General features: G+C 39.3%; 2 protein-coding genes across 5 annotated transcripts in view; both read left to right on the forward strand.

Moving 5' to 3' along the window:
• Positions 1-11,524, forward strand: part of spire1b (spire-type actin nucleation factor 1b) — a 33,933-nt gene extending 22,409 nt beyond the window's left edge. The window contains exons 9-17 of one of the 3 annotated variants that reach the window (XM_054782177.1): positions 4,951-5,001; positions 5,777-5,940; positions 6,046-6,139; positions 6,312-6,454; positions 6,889-7,026; positions 7,588-7,658; positions 7,737-7,764; positions 8,016-8,281; positions 9,443-11,524. In XM_054782177.1, coding sequence (XP_054638152.1) covers positions 4,951-5,001; positions 5,777-5,940; positions 6,046-6,139; positions 6,312-6,454; positions 6,889-7,026; positions 7,588-7,658; positions 7,737-7,764; positions 8,016-8,281; positions 9,443-9,698 — 1,211 coding nt within the window. In that variant the 3' untranslated portion in view covers positions 9,699-11,524. Of the gene's footprint in view, positions 1-1,335; positions 1,378-4,950; positions 5,002-5,776; positions 5,941-6,045; positions 6,140-6,311; positions 6,455-6,888; positions 7,027-7,587; positions 7,659-7,736; positions 7,765-8,015; positions 8,282-9,442 lie in introns of all 3 variants that reach the window. The other 2 variants (XM_054782175.1, XM_054782176.1) reach the window with 2 other exon arrangements.
• A 221-nt stretch (positions 11,525-11,745) lies between these two features.
• iqcg (IQ motif containing G) lies at positions 11,746-17,086 on the forward strand. Of its 2 annotated transcripts, none has more exons than XM_054782373.1 (10): positions 11,746-11,870; positions 12,419-12,547; positions 12,660-12,688; positions 12,923-13,045; positions 13,263-13,347; positions 13,449-13,610; positions 14,988-15,062; positions 16,330-16,461; positions 16,551-16,640; positions 16,716-17,086. In XM_054782373.1, the coding sequence occupies exons 2-10, from the start codon at positions 12,419-12,421 to the stop codon at positions 16,830-16,832; spliced, it is 942 nt and encodes a 313-aa protein (XP_054638348.1). In that variant the 5' UTR covers positions 11,746-11,870; the 3' UTR covers positions 16,833-17,086. The 2 variants fall into 2 exon arrangements, with proteins under 2 accessions (XP_054638348.1, XP_054638349.1); XM_054782374.1 differs by having other exon boundaries at positions 16,556-16,640.
• The last annotated feature ends 3 nt before the right edge of the window (positions 17,087-17,089 follow it).

Below are 17,089 nucleotides of genomic sequence, written 5' to 3' on the forward strand. Positions count from 1 at the left end.
ACTGTAATGACAATCAATCTTACACGTACACCTACTGACAGTCTACAAGTTACAGCTCCAAAACTGCTCTCTGCACTTGTTGCTAATGTGGCTTTTGTGTTGCAGCTATTGCACCTTGCACCTTTTATTGCTTTACTTGCTACTGTACTGGGTGTCCCTCAGCTCTGTACATACATTATACAAAACAAGGTTCATTTAATTCATAAATGAAAAAGTAAAAAATAATTATTTAAAACATAATTACAATTAAATAAATAAAAAAAATATATATATATATATGTGAAAATACTGTGTATTAAAATGAATACATTCAATTTTAAACATGAAAAATATTTATAGTATATTGTTACTTGATTTTATATATTAAACTCTGTATATATATATATATATACACTGTATATATATGTATATATATATATATATATATATATACAGTTCAAACCGTATATGTATATATAGTTTTTATTTATTTATTTATCTATGGTGTACTCCGCCTCTCCCCCAAAGTCAGCTGGGATAGGCCTCAGCATACCCCTGCGACCCTAGTAAGGATAAGCGGCATAGAAAATAGATGGATGGATAATAATCTATGTATAATATTATAACTATAATATACAGTACAGGCCAAAAGTTTGGACACACTTTGTCATTCAATGCATTTTCTTTATTTTTATGATGATTGACATTGTAGATTCTCAGCACTATGAACACACGTGGAATTATTTACTTAACAAAAAAGTGTGAAATAACTCGAAATATGTCTTAGATTTTAGACACATATTTTATGTCTGATAATTTTTTTGGGATAGCGCTGCAAACCCTTGGTGTTCTCTCAATGAGCTTCATGAGGTCGTCACCTGAAATGGATTTCACTTCACAGGTGTGCCTTGTCAAGGTTACTTAGTGGAATTTCTTGCCTTTTTAATGGGGTTGGGACCATGGGGTTGTGTTGTGTGTGTGTCCAAACTTTTGGCCTGTACCGTATGCATTTTTGCCTCAGTGTCCAAACTTTAGGGACACCCTGTATACAGTATAGTTGGCAATATAGTGAGAGTTGAACTGTAATTTTTGCAATGCATGTTACATAATGTGCATAATATAATAATAAAGCATAATATACATAATGTACACATAATGTTCACAATGCTAACATCAACTGTTTCAAGTTGTTGTGACAGTATCTCTCACTATTGCATTTCCAACAAAAAAAAATGCATGCTAACATCCAGAATGTCTTGCTATGTGCAATATAAGCACTCTGTTCATAATAATACTTTGCCCCAAATAAGCTCCTAATGAAAATGACCGTCCCATGCCATGCATTTCTCTTTGCAGCAATTCGACCACTTAGCATGTCTTTCAGTTTTGATACGTCAGGTAACGTTACTCCTCCTGCTGCTTACCTGGCTTTTATTTATTTCATTATCGCTTCTTCTCTTCTCACTCGCTATGGCCGCTCATCTGCTCTACATGCACACACACACACACACACACACACACACACACACTACCATCTGCACACTGCATTCATATTTAATGTCATGCTTTAGTGTTTTTAGTGGTTGTGCTGATGTGAAACGTGAGAGATTGTTCAGTAGGGGGGAATATAGATGGTTGACACACACAAAAACAATGATTGACAAATTGCAGAAATATTTCGTAATTGGAAAGTAGATTAAAAAATGTAATTATTTTCTAAAAAATCATTTGGCACTACATATGAACAGGTTAACATTTGAACATTCTTAATGGTCATACAAGTGCAATAAAAGGTGCATCACATTCTTTTGCAAAGGCATCATTAAGGGAAAGTTTTAAAGAAAACTTTACAAATAATAAAACAACTGAGTGATTGCTACCTTGGTAACAATTACCAAAAACAGCTCACCATTATAACAGCTACTAGCACTGGCAGCTAGCATTTGACCACACTGCCTGGAATGGTTGCTTCAGCCTAATACGTGGACAGGTTTTCTTCTGTTATTTGTTGCCAGTTGGCAAAACGATTTTAGTATTACCACTGAAGTCTGGAGTCAGCTATTGTTTATTATTATTTCCTATTACCTGTACATTACCTATTAATGTACATTTGGAATTTTGAGACCACTGTACTGCTCACTGCTGGTGTATACAGGCTTTTAGATGCCCATAGTTTTCATACGTTCTGAGGACAGAATTTTGCATTACTCCTGTCGAACTGCATTGATAGGATTGTGTAACAAAACAGCTGCCTGGTTAGGGTTTCTGCTGTTTCCAATCAAGGAATTGAGTGGGGCAGCAAACTGTGTCTCTGCCAGCTTGCCGTCTTCAGTAGTCGTCATTGTACATTTCACAAAAGGATTTTTCATTATTACTGGTGACCTTGCAGAATTTAATCAGTGTGCAGGAGGACATGAGCCTAGAAACACTAAACTAAGCACATTACTTTGTGATGCATAGTCATCCCACCAAAAACATTTATTTCAAATAGCCAATGACACAAATGTGATTGAGATGTTCCCTCTTACTGAAGCAAGTGTCTCTCATCCCAACATAAGCTTTATTATCACGCTGAGTCATTCATGATGTCAGATTATCCTATGTGTCTGCTACTCCACTTGTACTCCTGGGCCCATTTAACGGTTTGTTTTTGTACTTTACTCCACCTGGCAACTATAGGCTATTGTATTTCTGACTGGTGTGCAGTATTTGCAATGCACCTTCAATGCGCCAGACGGCACTTGGTATAAATTCAGGGAGAAACAGATGAAACAATCAAATGTATTATCCAAATGCAAAAAGGTTGCAGCAAAATTTCAATACATTGCATGTGAGAACTTTACTAAATTTCCAAATTTGGAAAAGAATTACAGGTGGTCCTCAGTTTATGGCGTTTCGTGTTCCGTCATTTCGTGGTTGCGTACACACTGTGAAGAATACACTGCAGTATGTGCTCAATCGCTTGACTCTCGCGACCATCATTAGCGATAAAGATCTTGTTTTAACGTCTACTCGGATGTTGTAAGGACGACAACGGGGTGGTCGAGCAACAATTTCTTTACTACAACAACAAAACAGGCTACTGTTAAAGTAGTCCATATGTTAAAAGTAGTGGTAAAAATAGTAACCTTAGGGACATAACGCCTCCAAGCATTACAAAGTTACCAAAATACAGATATATTAAAGCGCTGGTTTAGAGAATCAGAGCAGTTTTATGGTACTGCAAGATTTGCATTGATTGTAGTTATTCTTACTTTCAAAATGGTCAGCCCTTTTTTTTTTAACAGCATTGATTTCTGCCTGTTGAGTCAGCAAACTAGGTGCGCCTAAATTAACTGTCTCCTGTTCCAAGTGCTTCAAATCCATTAATGCCTTCATTGCTTCAAAGTTAGTTTGAACGTTAGATTGATCATCCTTTCATTACACTGACTCATTTCTGACTTCACTGACAGTCGTCTAAATTTCTTAGTCCACTTTTGCTGCTTCATGGTTTGATAGCTGGCTCAGAAATATGACACTGAAAACCCTAATTGCCCCCAATTGGCACCATGCCACCAGGACAACGTAACCACTTTAAAACCACAACCTTCATTAGTCCATATGCTACACCTTTAAAACCACCACTTGATATTTGTGGATCTTAAGAGAATTAAAGCGGGCCTTACATCCCAACATACGTGCTACCACACGCACGGGCTTTGCAATTTTTGGGAAATTTGTTGGCCGTAGCCAACATTTAGAGGAAGTAGGGTATCAGTGGGGTTGCAAGTGTGTCGTATTTACGGAGCAAGCGATTAGTGACACCCATGTATTTGCCGCTCGGCCACCGTTGGTCGCTTTTAGGTCGTGAGTTGGGCGTGCGACTCGTGTGTGCTCGGTGTGCTTCATGTAAGGTTGTCGTATGTTTCACTCGGTGGGGACGTACGTGTGTGGGCATCGTACGAGGCTCATGCAGCCCACTCAATTCGATTGCAAGATGGGCGTACTGGCTTCCTACGGCGCCTACGGCTATCGTGACCGGGAGAACCAGAGTGTACAGCGGGAAAAGCCACCTGCCGTGGCCGGGTAAGGTGCATTAATGTCGGATGCAGTATGTGGGCAGCTGCCGTGCGTCCACGGAGGTCGGGAGAACCAGAGTGTTGGCCAGGAGAAGCCACCCGTCGTGGCCGGGCAAGACACATTAATATCGGATGTGCTATGTGAGTAGTCGTTATGCGTCCACGGAGGTCGGGAGAGCCAGAGTGTACAGCTGGAGGAGTCGCCGGCCGCGGGAGTAGCCGCTCCTTGCGACCTGGCTGCGTGCAATGTTTTCCTGCGTGCACGCGTGTTATAATGTTCATCCCAACTCTCTTCCTACGGGCTTTGCGTGCTGTCTGCGGGTTTGAAAATCCATGCGGGCCACTTGCGTGTCTCTTGCGATTTTCCCCATTTTTGCAAGTAGCCAGCACGTAGGAGCATGTACGTCGGGATGTTAGGCCTGCTTAAGTGTCGTTCTCATAGTTGCCTCTGTCTTTGGATATTGTGTTCATTTGCAAACAAAAAATGACATCACACCAAATGGCAGTCTTGAAATAGTACATGTAGGGACTGTTTTACATTTTTTAAGTGTTAAAATCTGTTAGAGTACCTTTACAACACTGTAATATAGCAACTCTATTAAATTCATGTAATAATAAAGGGTTAGCTTATTTCCTCATACAGTATGTTGTGGATCAAACAACTAACTCTTTGTGTTTGCTTCATATTGATTTGGTTCGTCTAGGGCCAGACCGATTACTTGATTAATCAAAACAACAAGCTTCAGATTAATCGACTAAGAAAATGATCGTAGTTGCAGCCCCAGACTGCATAAAAACTCCCTTCTTGCATTGTTTAAATGAAGAGCGAATTTTAACATAATTCAAAAGGTATTGCAAAAATATGACATATGTTCTTATAGCTTTCCCTAATGAAGGAGGTATTCCCTTCTAGGTTTTGGCAAAACTCGCAGTATGCCACAGGACTTGTTTCGTACGGGATTAGGTAAAGTATGAGCAATGTTGCAGCAATGCTGGAAGGTTTATTTCTCAACCCTTACCTTGTCTCTGTCTGCCTGGCTGCTAACTAATGTTTCCTCTGATTAAATAGTGAAGGACTGGCCAAATGACAGTACAGTGCACAATGCCGACCTCTATATTCAGCCTTTGTTTGAATCCAGAAGATAACCCATCAAAATGATGAGCTACTGAGGATATACCCCACCCCTAAAACCACAGCGCGATTAAAGATCTGCTGTGACTCGTCTTCTCCTTTCACACTAACTCTCACCCTACCAAGTTTTTTTTGTTTGTTTGTTTGTTTAAACATTTGTTCCATGCCTATAAACCACCAATTTTGAAGGTGACCTTTAGATAATCTTCAATCAATGACCCGAGGTCATTGTAGTTGTAAAAATTTGATCTCTAAACATCAAGTGGTGGCTGTGTGGAGCCCAGGGTCTACATATTTTATGAAAGATGCCTCCATGCTCTGTGTTTAACACCCGCTTTTTCCAATCTCCTGCCCTCAGACCAACCTAATTCACCCATCCCGACCCTCTTGGAATGGATCTCCATTTTCCTCTATGATCAGGATTCATTGCATTGTTTGACTTTACTCTCATCATAACATTATTCTTTTACTGTAAGTGACAAACCAAACATCTAATTTGGAATGAGATAACAATGGATGCAAAGAATCACAAGAGGAAATGATTAGAGATCCAGTACTGTTTATCTGGTTGTTTGACTGACAGTAGTTTGTGTGTGGCCATATGTAGATGAATTTAGTCCCTACATGGGCAGGAGGGCATCCAGCACTCTGTCTTTGAACAACGAGCCATCATCTCCCAAAGCGGCACCCTCCGGATCTCAGTCTGTACCCCAGAGGAAGAAGCTTCTGAAGGCTCCCAGCCTTGCTGAGCTGGACAGCTCTGACTCCGACGTCAGTGTGGGCTTTTGTGGTTTTTCCTTTCCTCCAAAATTCATCTGACATCAGCAGAGCAAATTGTGACATATATGTGCTTGTGTGTTCTGTATATTTCTCCAGGATGATATTACAGGGCACAAATCAATAAGTACCTCAAGTGTGGCGACATCTCTAATGGATGATACATCTCCTGAATCAGCACTGGGAAAGAAGAGTGAGTCCTGTATTGTTATTTTCAGATTAGCACATCCTTAAGCGCTTGCATGTTCTTTTGTTATTTTTTATTATGCTCATTGAGTCATTGACTCACAAATATGGATTATTTGATTTACATAATTATTTCCTTTTCCTATTCATGACTGTGTTTTTCTATTCCTGCAAACAAGCTCCACCGCTTTTCCTGCCCATTTCGTCCACCCCGCAGCCAGAGAGACGCCAGACCCCCCAGAGGAGACACTCTATTGAGAAGGAGACCCCAACCAATGTCCGACTGTTTCAGCGGCCCTCTAAACAGAACTCTAAATCTCTGGTGAGTTAACAATGTCTGACCACTTCACGTACAGTGGAACCTCTTTCGTCAAAGTGCGGGGACAATTTTCGGGATGCTACGGACTTGTGCAACTTAAGGGGAATATTTTTCCTCCAAAAATATTGTTGAACTTTGAAGTGTATGACCAAAAGACAGGGGTGCCTAAACCTTTCCCACTGAGAGACATTAAGAGATGCTACAACCAAGCCAATGTAATAAATTGCATGACAAATCTCATTAATTGTATTTTTACAATATGCTGAGGGCCAGTAAACTGAGCACATTGGACATCGCTGCTGTACATGTCGGGGTACATTAGCTTGTTGCTGAGATTGTACCCTCAAAGTGTCTACGTACTGTACTGTTTACACTGTTCGATAAAAAGTGCAGTAGGGATTTGTGTAGATTGTACTTTTGTTTTTGTGTGTTTGCAGGAGGAGTTTTGTTTCCCTGTGGAGTGTCTGTCTCTGACAGTGGAGGAGGTGATGCACATCAGACAGGTGCTGGTTAAGGCAGAGCTGGAGAAATTTCAGCAGTATAAAGAAATCTACACTGCAATGAAGAAGGGAAAGGTAATCTTTTCTTGAATGACACGTTACTTGCATCACTGTATACATGCTTCAATTATCCAATAACATTATACGGTACATGAATAGGGCTGCATCATTAATAAATGGTCTCTGTTTCATGACTACGGCCTATTATTAGTCCTAAAAATGTATATTTAAGCAAATGTTACGTATTCTTGGCTTTTGACACCTAAAATCAAGTCCTGATCCACCATTTTCTTCTTATTTTTAAAAAAGTGCCCGCTTCAGTCCACGTCAACACGTCGATAGATATATACTGTATATATATAGTATAAAATATGATATGAAAACAGAATAATCTAAATAAAACTATGCATGAAAAAACAATTGAAGTACGTTCAAAAATTCTTTGTCTCTGGAGAAAGCCACAAGTAAAAGTGCAAGCGACGACTATTTTCTGTTTTGATTTCGGTTAAGTCGACAACCACTTATGGTGATGTCAGGCAGCCGGTCCGAGGGGCGGCGACATAAACGGATTCCACTGTGCTATGTTGGGTTAAAACATGATTGTGTCATTCTAATGTTGGTCTATTTTCATTGCAGCTTTGCTTCTGTTGTCGAACCAAACGGTTTTCCCTTTTCACCTGGTCCTACATCTGCCAGTTTTGCAAAAAGTAAAACACGATCTACATATAAAAAATGAAGTAAAAAAAACAAACACATTTCATTCATTGCTTCTTTTGTCTTCACAGGCCTGTGTGTTCACAGTGTTGCAAAAAGGTAAGACATAACAAGGCATATTGTTGTTCTGATCGGTACATGAAAAAGGCAACTAGAATTGACATATGTGACACCACATTTCAAATGACAGAATCAGAACATTTCCAGATGCTCTTCCTTGTTAAGATGCTATATGTTTTAACCTATGTTTGTAATAGAAACATAAAGGAAGGAACACATGGAAGTTGTGATCATTAAAAATAACAACAGGTTCAAACATGTGCTTATTTTAGTACCTATTATGTTGACAGATGAGACTGCCATCCAAACCTTATTCCAGCCTGCCCATCTACTCCATCGGCTCTACTAACACTCTACCCAGGGAGAGGATAAGTGCCATGGCTTCTGCAGGACAGGGATTCCATGTGGCTGGAGGTCCAGAGACTTCAGCTTTGGCTGAAGCAGCACCGGCTCCGACTTCCAAAGGACCTAGAAAGGCTTCTGGGGCTGCAGCGGTCAAACCTGAGAAGTCCTCCAGTGGCCACCGACGGCCAAGCATTCACAAGACCATGTCCAAGTAAGACCTTTATCCTGCTTCTGCTTTGGTTTGAATTGAACATTGGTATGGCGGCCTCAGAGGAAAACTCATTTGAAAGAAAGAATTTTGCCCCAAACCTCGCTGTCCTTAACCGGCTGTACGATATCAGATTGAATCCTCATGGAACAACACGAGGATTCAACAAAGACCTAAATTAACAATCAGGACCTATTCACATTAGGCCATTGGTACCGTGCTGGCCCATGCGAGCCTGCATTCACAATGTGCATTTGAGTCACGACCCGTCTGCTTGTTCCGCCTCTTCTATTCTGCTGTATTACTGCAATTTCTCCAACTTTGTGAACTATTTCCAGTCATACATAGAGCCTTTCTGATTTTTAATTTTGTACAAAGTTTCCGCTAGTTACTTGTAAGAAGAGCGATTGCATTAGTTTAATGACACCTTCTATTCTGCTGTATTATTGCAATTTCTATGACTTTGTGGATTATTTTATTATTTGTAGTCATTGTGATTATTTACACTCAACAAAAATATATACAGAACACTTTTGTTTTTGCTCCAATCTTTCATGAGCTGAACTCAAACATGTAAAACTTTTTCTGTGTGCGCAAAAGGCCTACTTCTCTCAAGTGTTGTTCACAAAATTGACTAAATCTGTGTCAGTGAGCACTTCTCCTTTGCTGAGATAATCCATCCACCTCACAGGTGTGGCATTTTGCACAGGTGTGCTTTCAGCTGGCCACAATAAAAGGCCACTCCATAATGGCAGTTTGGGGATTCCTACCAAGCTTGACATAGGTTAAGTGGAGGCTAAATTGTCCATAGGTGTGAATGTGGGTGTGAATGGTTGTTTGTGTGTTTGTGTTCTGTGATTGACTGGGGACAAGTCCGGGGTGTTTCTCACCCAAACTCTGCTGTGATAGGTTCCGGCTCACCCCTGAATGTGAACAGAATAAGCGTAGAAAATGAATGAATAGAATACTAAATACACCATAATAAATATACTGTTAGATTAATACCGCACTCTTTGTAAAGGAAGATATTTTGTATTGAATCTGCCACTTTCTGAAGACCCTTTACATCCGGTGATGATTGGAATATCTTTTTCATCGTCAGCCTCCCCCCCTCTCTTAACTATTGCATCCATCGATTTTAATAAGGGTTTCTATTGTTTTCAGGCTATCTAAGCACGGCTCCTTAAAGTCTCATGAAGCACTGGAGCTTCCACCAGAGCTGACAGAGGACTGGGCCACCATGGAGGTGTGTGTCGACTGCAAGAAGTTCATCTCTGACATTATCGCCTCCAGCAAGCACAGCCTGTCACTGGCCACCAAGAGAGCTCGTTTAAAACGCAAGACACAATCCTTATACATGTCCTCGCCTAAAGGAAGGGAGGAGTACCGGCCCACTGAGCGAACAATCAGTGAGATCTAGACGGTCTTTATATGTCTCTCCAGCTGATGTATGTACTACAGCCATAAGTAATAAACCTCTGGAATGGATGGAGGCTCTGTTGCTGTGTTCACGCCGTCATGTACAGCCCTGTCAGTCGACTGATCTATGATCATTTGGCCCTTTAATTTCTGCTCAAGGACTTTAGGAAGGAGAAAGTACAAGAACCACAATGTTTGTCTGTACTCCCTTCTCTGGTTGCACAACAGAGTGATCCACCCCAGCTCGCACCGAAACTAATAAGCACAAGACAGAAGAAAGACTGTCAGACTTCCTTCAGCTGTTGCAATGTGAGGATACACGAGGCCTGCGCAGTGGTCATCGGGTAAAGAGTGACTGTCATATTGAAGCTATACATTTTGTATCAGGTTTAATTTACTTTTGTATTTTGTTTTTACACTAATCATTTTGGATGAAGTGTCACCCCTCCATTATTTAGAGCAGCTTCAACTGTTTATTAACTAAAATCTATTTTTGGGCAAGTTTAGTGCCATAAAATGACATACAGGGTGTCCACAAAGTCTCTTTACGATGTCAAATATGTATTACACAAGCAGTTGATGAGATATGTGAATCACATTGGTTATATATTTTCTGTGGTTATCAAAGTTTTGCATTTTTTCCTCCTCTAATATTAATATTTATATTAATGTTTGTACTAATCTTTATTAATAATAGTCACTAGTTATTATTATAAATAATAATAAATGTATAATAATACATGTAATAATTTCCACAGATTTTTCAATTCAATTGCATTTGTAATATATTTGTAATATAATTGTAAAGAGACTTTATGGGCACTGTATTTTCTTCTTCATGTGACCCAAAAGAAGGTCTGATAAAGTGATCCGACAACCCTTTTGCTCCAAGGTTGTAAGTATTCATGAATAACAAGCAAACAAACGATCGTACATCATTGTGTGGTTTGCACGTTCAACAGTAATCACAGGTGTGTTTATATGAACTTGCATTGATCGTGCCGTGACCTGTTTCCAATTAAGGTTGTGTGTGAAGCATAAGTTAAAAAAAAACAACATAAATCCCTTGTATAAACCAAAAATTGCATAGGTGGTGTACATTTATGATGCAAATGTGCCCAAATTGAGGAACTATGTTAAAGATGTGTTTGAAGTCATGCTTTCTACTGTTCATTTCTTTACTTATACCACTATGTGCACATATAGACACATCATTACCATTGTCACCACTCTTATTTTAAAAAGCTGCTGCTTGGCAATTATACATGCGTTAACTGGTTGGTTGTTTTAGGCAGCATCAGTGCAGTAATCTTTGTACATTACATTTACTTTAGTTTTCACACCATTAATTATTTGAAAGTGCATTTTAAATGGTAAATGGTACATTAGATAAAATGCCTAATACTGTATTACACATTTTTTTGCACAGACGTTTAGTTAAAGCCAAACAGTGGAAAACATACACTCAGCTCAACAAATACAATACATCTTAATATACTGCCTTCCTTTGCTATCCAGAAACTGATTAACTAACTTGTGGATTTTTTATTTTATTTTCTGCCTTAAAAGTTGTATTATATTAGTGGTCTCACTAATATGCTGACATGTCATTTGCAGTTACTGTACAAGTTTTTGCTGAATGATGTGTTGGTTCACTTGGTTCTTGTGTTGCCTTGATGGTGTCTGTAGGTTGGAGGAACGAAGGAGAAGTTCACAGGAGAAACAGCATCATGCATGAACGGTTTTGCTTGTATCTTCAGTGTGTATTACCTTCAAACTCCAATTCCCTGGCCAGAGTGCAACAAATGAACAAAAAATAAATGCAATACGTCCTACACTTTGCTATCATTTTTTAAATGTCAAAATATGTTTGGTCGACGGCCCCATAATGCCTCCAGGCCTGGTCGATAGGTCTCTGGACATATTTGGACTTATTTTCACTTTGAGAGGACGCAGAGCAAAGTTCAGGTTACAAGGCGACACAATACACTATAGTGGGTTCATTTTGTCGCGCTGTGTTTGATTGGGCAGATTTTGTACCACCTGACCTTGACGTTACCATAGCAATTAGTCAACGGTCACCTCTTGTTTGACTGTGGACGGAAAGTGACCGTTTGTTTGCGATACTACAGATCGGCACGCTTTGCTTTGACTATTATGTTGAGTTAAGGACGTAAGTATTCATATCTTTTAGGCCTTCATATTGTAATTCACAGCCTAGCACTACCGGTTAGTATTAATGGAAAGATTTGGTCGACAATATCTCTCGAGAGCAACATGGCTGATGACGTCATTCGTCGCGTGTCTCTTTACGATGCTCTAACGTTATTGTTTAAAGTTTTCTTTGTCATTGTGTGTAATTTATAGCGCACTTACGTGGAATTACTTGAATTTAAGACTATATTAGCATTTCAATTCATTGACAATCATTCGTATTGACTGATTGGCTGAGCGAAATCACGTGGTCAACTACTCGTAGTAAGGTGTGGAGGATCTCGTTTGCTGACCCATTTAATTTACCAAATACGTATGCTTCATTTTTTTTTTCAAATAACAACCTGTGTTATACAGATGCCTTGCCCTCTCTTATTCTTCTCTGTCTTAATCAATGCTTTACATTGTTCTGATGTTTTAGTGACTAGGTTTTTAGGTGCCCTCCAGTGCCCTGATTTAGTATTGCATGCAGCCTGCTTACTTTTCGCTACATTGACATGTCCACAGATGTATTTGTCCCAGATTCAGAGTCTCAGACTGGCAGCTGTACTGGAGGAATGCTCAGACCAGTTGGACATACTGGAACATGCTCTGACCATCCATATCCACAGGGAGTGCAGCACTGAAGAGCGACAGGTAACCACTTCACAGTCCACAAGAACATCTCTCAGATGGCAGTCAGTAATGTGAGGATGAAAGTGTGATGATGGTGTAAATACTTTACAGTTTTCTTTGTGTGTGTCTTTAGGCCAGAGTAAAAAAGGTGAAACGAGACTGGTGAGTGCAGATGTGTTTTTTACAATTATTTAATTATTAATGGACTGTATACTTGTGCATTATGTTGCACACCACACACAAGCAGGCATGCAAGAACTGATGTCAGAGAGAGGGGGCATGCATGGTACTTCAGTTCCAAAACTCAAGTCCTTATGAACCAAATACTGTAGATCTGAGTTGGATTTCACCTTGAATCATCTTGTGAACCCTACTCTCTTTGTTTTGTTTGTGTAGTCACTATATCTCACAGCAGCTGTCCAAGTTACAAGGTGAGCTGGAAGAGAAACAGAGCTTTGCTTGTCTGCTGCAGGTGGTTCACGGACAGGACCAGGAAAAGAATGCTGAGAGCAGCAAAAGGTTCATCAACACACCATCACGTGGAAACAATACTCTTAATAATCGCTACATTTACCAGAATCCTTACCAAAACATATTAGACTCTATGTAGATTTTCCATATTATTTAATATTTTTTAGATGTTATTTGTCTACAGTGTATTTGTAAATGTGTATTGCCAGGCAAAGGGATGCATGTTGTGTTAGTCACGGTAGTCATGTGAGTGTTTTGCTCCCAGAGAAGCAAAGAAGGAGATGGAGAAGAGAAGGCGGCTGCTACCAAAGCAACAAGCGCAGCTCCAACAGAAAGCAAATCAACTGAAGGTGAGATGGCAAGTCTAAACATCCCTTCATCCATGCTCATGAATTTGGTTGATGCAGCCACTGAATGCATCTGAAACCTCAAACCTTTCCCCTCCGGTCAGGAACTGCAAACATTATACGAGGATATCAAAGATCGGCTGCATCGCCTAAATGAGTCAAATGCTGAAAGGAAGCGTCTTGAGGAGAGAAGCATTGAGCAGCAGCTCCAGAGAACTCAAAATGAGATGAGGGAAGCTGAGAAGCGACTTGAAGACAAAGTAGTGGTGAGAGCAACAAGCCATGTGTAACACATGATTATTCCCACTGATGCATCCTGACTTCCAGGTCTCAGAATCTGGCTCCAGCATCTCTGTGTGGAGTTTGCATTTTTTTTGTTGTGCTTATGTGGGTTTTCAGTTACTCTGACTTTCCCCAATATTCCAAAAACATACATTTTAAGATAATTGGAATGCCTAAATTGTCCATAGGTTATTTTAAATGGTTGTTTGTCTATACCAAGGGTGTCCAAAGTGTGGCCAGGGGCTCAAATGGAAAAAAATGGAAAAATCAGCAGTAATTTTACATGAATAAAGTCATAATGTTATGGGGAAAAGTTCTACTCTAATGTGGAAAAATCAATCAAAATGCTCATCTAAAATGACATCATTTTAGTAAGCATAAGGTTGAAATATTAGAGAAAGACATGTTTAAAAGTCATAGTCTTATGAAAACCAAAAAAAAAAACAACAAATAAAGTTTTAATTTTGGTAAAATTAGGTTGCGAAAAAAGCTATAACTTTGCGAAAATAAAGTCTTATGGAAATAAAGTCAACTATGGGAAGAAAATTTACAAGAAGAAAGTTGAAATAGTTGGGAAAAAAAACAGCAGAAATGACAAAAATAGCTGCAGTTTTACAAGAATAAAGTCAAAATATTATGAGGAAAAATAACGTCATTTTAGTATAATTTTGTACCCCGCCTGTCGCCCAAAGTCAGCTGGGATAGGCTCCAGCATGCCCGCGCGAAGAGAAGCGGTATAGAAAATGGATGGATGGAAGTTTTTTTTTTTTTTTACAAGTCGTAATATTATAAGAAACAAACAAAACAAAATAAAGTTGTAATTTTTGGAAAATTAGATTGGGGAAAAATGTATAATAATACTTGTGAATAATTATGGGAATAAAATCATAATATTCCGAGAAGAACATTTATGAAGATTATTTGAGGCAAAAGTTGAAATATTTGTAATAAGAAAAAACAATAACAGCGAAAAAATGGGGAAAAACAGCAAAGACCGAAGTTCATACTAATAATACGCTTTTTCACCTATATAAAGCTGAGAAGTGGCCCTTGCATCCTTTCATTTTTCAGTATGTGGCCCTCTGTGGGAAAAAGTCTGGACACCCCAGGTCTATACTGTATGTGTCCTGTGATTGACTCTTGGCTGTACTCTCCATCTTGCCCAAATGTCAGCTGGGATAGGCTTCAACGCACTCATCATGCTGAAAAAGATAAGCAGTAGAAACTGAATAAATGAATGAATAGTATTTCAGTTTGGCAACAGAAACTCTATATACAATTTTATGTATACTGTACAGTAACATGATGTATTCACATTTGACTTCAAAGTACTAATACATAGGATTTGCTCTGTCTCGTAGCTCCTGAATAATCAGTTGAAGCTGCAGGAGAGAATTCATGAGGAGTCAAATATATTTCTGAAAAAACAACATCAGGTCAGTATTGGTATCTTACAAAGTAGAGTATTAGGTGCAAAAATGAAAACAAAATTAGGTGAAAAAAGTCAGAATTTCAACTAGTGGATGTGAAAATGATTATTTATGTGAAAATTATGGTCAACCAACAAACTAAATTGAGTTGGGAAATATGATCATTTCTGTACAGCCAAAGGAAAATTTTATGTGGTTGTGGTTGAATTTGTGTTTGAATATTTCCACAAAAGTTAGAAAGTTTATTATATACAAGTTAAGCAATTAACTTCTTCAAACGGCTGCTTATTTGAATGCACAATATTTCATATTGTAGCAAGTGTTAATCCCACATGACATAATGCAAGGAAGGGCTTAATTTGCACACAGAAGTACTTTCATAATTACCAATCGCAGATTAGCCATACCAAATACTCCAACTCAGAGGTCCAAAGTGTCATTAGTACATTAATTAGTGACATGTGATACATAGTACAACTCTGACTGCTGCACTATGAGAACATCAAAAGAAAACACTTACACAATTACCAATATGTAAAGCACAGCAGTTGCAATTCAACAAACACAAAGCATACTTTCACAGTGTCAAGTAACTTCAACTTTACATTTATTTGAGCTTTTCTTTTCTGGAATGAGAGCTTCTTTTCTGAAGTTCAACATCTTGTCAGCCCCTTGCAAATAAAGGAAATAATGAAGCTAGGCGTGATGCCTGCTATAGTGTAGTATCACAAGGAACAAAGCGGGACCAAATAATGCTATGACTGGTGGTGGCACGTTATTATGCACATATATCTATAGTATATCAACGGCCTGCATGTCACTTCAGTGTCCACTGTTCACTACTACTATACAGGAAACAAAACAGCTAGTCAACAAGAGTTGTGGTCGCTCACTCTTTGGAAAACATTGCCCCTAGCATTTTGGTAGCGAATTGAAAATCACGAGCTCAGCCCTCAGCCTAATCTCATGAAACGTCCTTCAACGTCACAGGTAAAAAGGGATTTCTCTGGTATTGCAAATAAAACCAATACAATTTGGTCTGTTATACTTCTACTCGCACAACCTCGGCTCCTAACCGATTTGAGCAGTGAGTGCTTTATGTTGTGTTATACAGTAGATTTCAGTGCACCTCCTTCTTTGGCACTTGAGTGAAGTGATCAAAGCTCCCAGTATTTACACACAATTACTGAGGGAATTGCAATTTCTAGAAATTGCTATGTCAGTTTTCTTTACTTGGCACGCCAAGCACATCATGTTGTTCTTTATTGAGCAGGAGTTGCAGGAGCAGCTGCGACACTGGCAGCAGTGCACAGAGCAGAACATGCAGGAGAAGGAGCAGCATCTCACCAGCATGCGCTACAGAAGAGCAACAAACTTGGAGAAACTTACTGCCATGCAGAAGAAGGTGAACAGTTAAAAAGCCATCTCTGCAAAACAAAGAGTACATAGTCAGCAGGAAGCAGGAACATTAATAAAGTGTAAATGTGTATTTAGTACAGCGAGATGGAAGAGGTTGTGAAAGAAGACTGGGAGGAGCAGGAGAGAATTCGCCAGCGGGAGCTTGAGATTGCAGCTTCTATCAAGGTAAGAGCATTCACGTGGATCTGTCAGCCTCTGATAGCTGGGGCATTGATGACTCGTGACCTTGGATTCCCACAGGTACAGGCTTGGTGGAGAGGTTGTATGGTCCGTAAAGGCTTCGGCATCTATAGGAAAGTAGAAGACAAGAAAGGAAAGAAGAAGAAGAAGGAAGGAAAGAAGAAGAAGAAGAAATAAGTCAGATATTGGGTTTCTTCACGAGCAGTGTACTGATTTGTCTGTTAGCTGGTTAGCAGGCTATTTTCTTGCTCTTGGAGAATGACATATTTTTTTTACTAAACCTCTTAAAGCTCATAGTCTACACTTCAATCATCTTTATTGTTTTATTTCAAATCTGTTTTGGTCGTGTATAAGCGAAACCTCACTGTAGAAATACTTCTGGACCTAATGTAACTGTAATGTAACCCAACCCATTTGCTTTTATTGCTTTGCTT

Source organism: Dunckerocampus dactyliophorus, chromosome 7 (genome assembly GCF_027744805.1).
Source record: "Dunckerocampus dactyliophorus isolate RoL2022-P2 chromosome 7, RoL_Ddac_1.1, whole genome shotgun sequence".
In the NCBI taxonomy this organism is placed as follows: Eukaryota; Metazoa; Chordata; class Actinopteri; order Syngnathiformes; family Syngnathidae; genus Dunckerocampus; species Dunckerocampus dactyliophorus.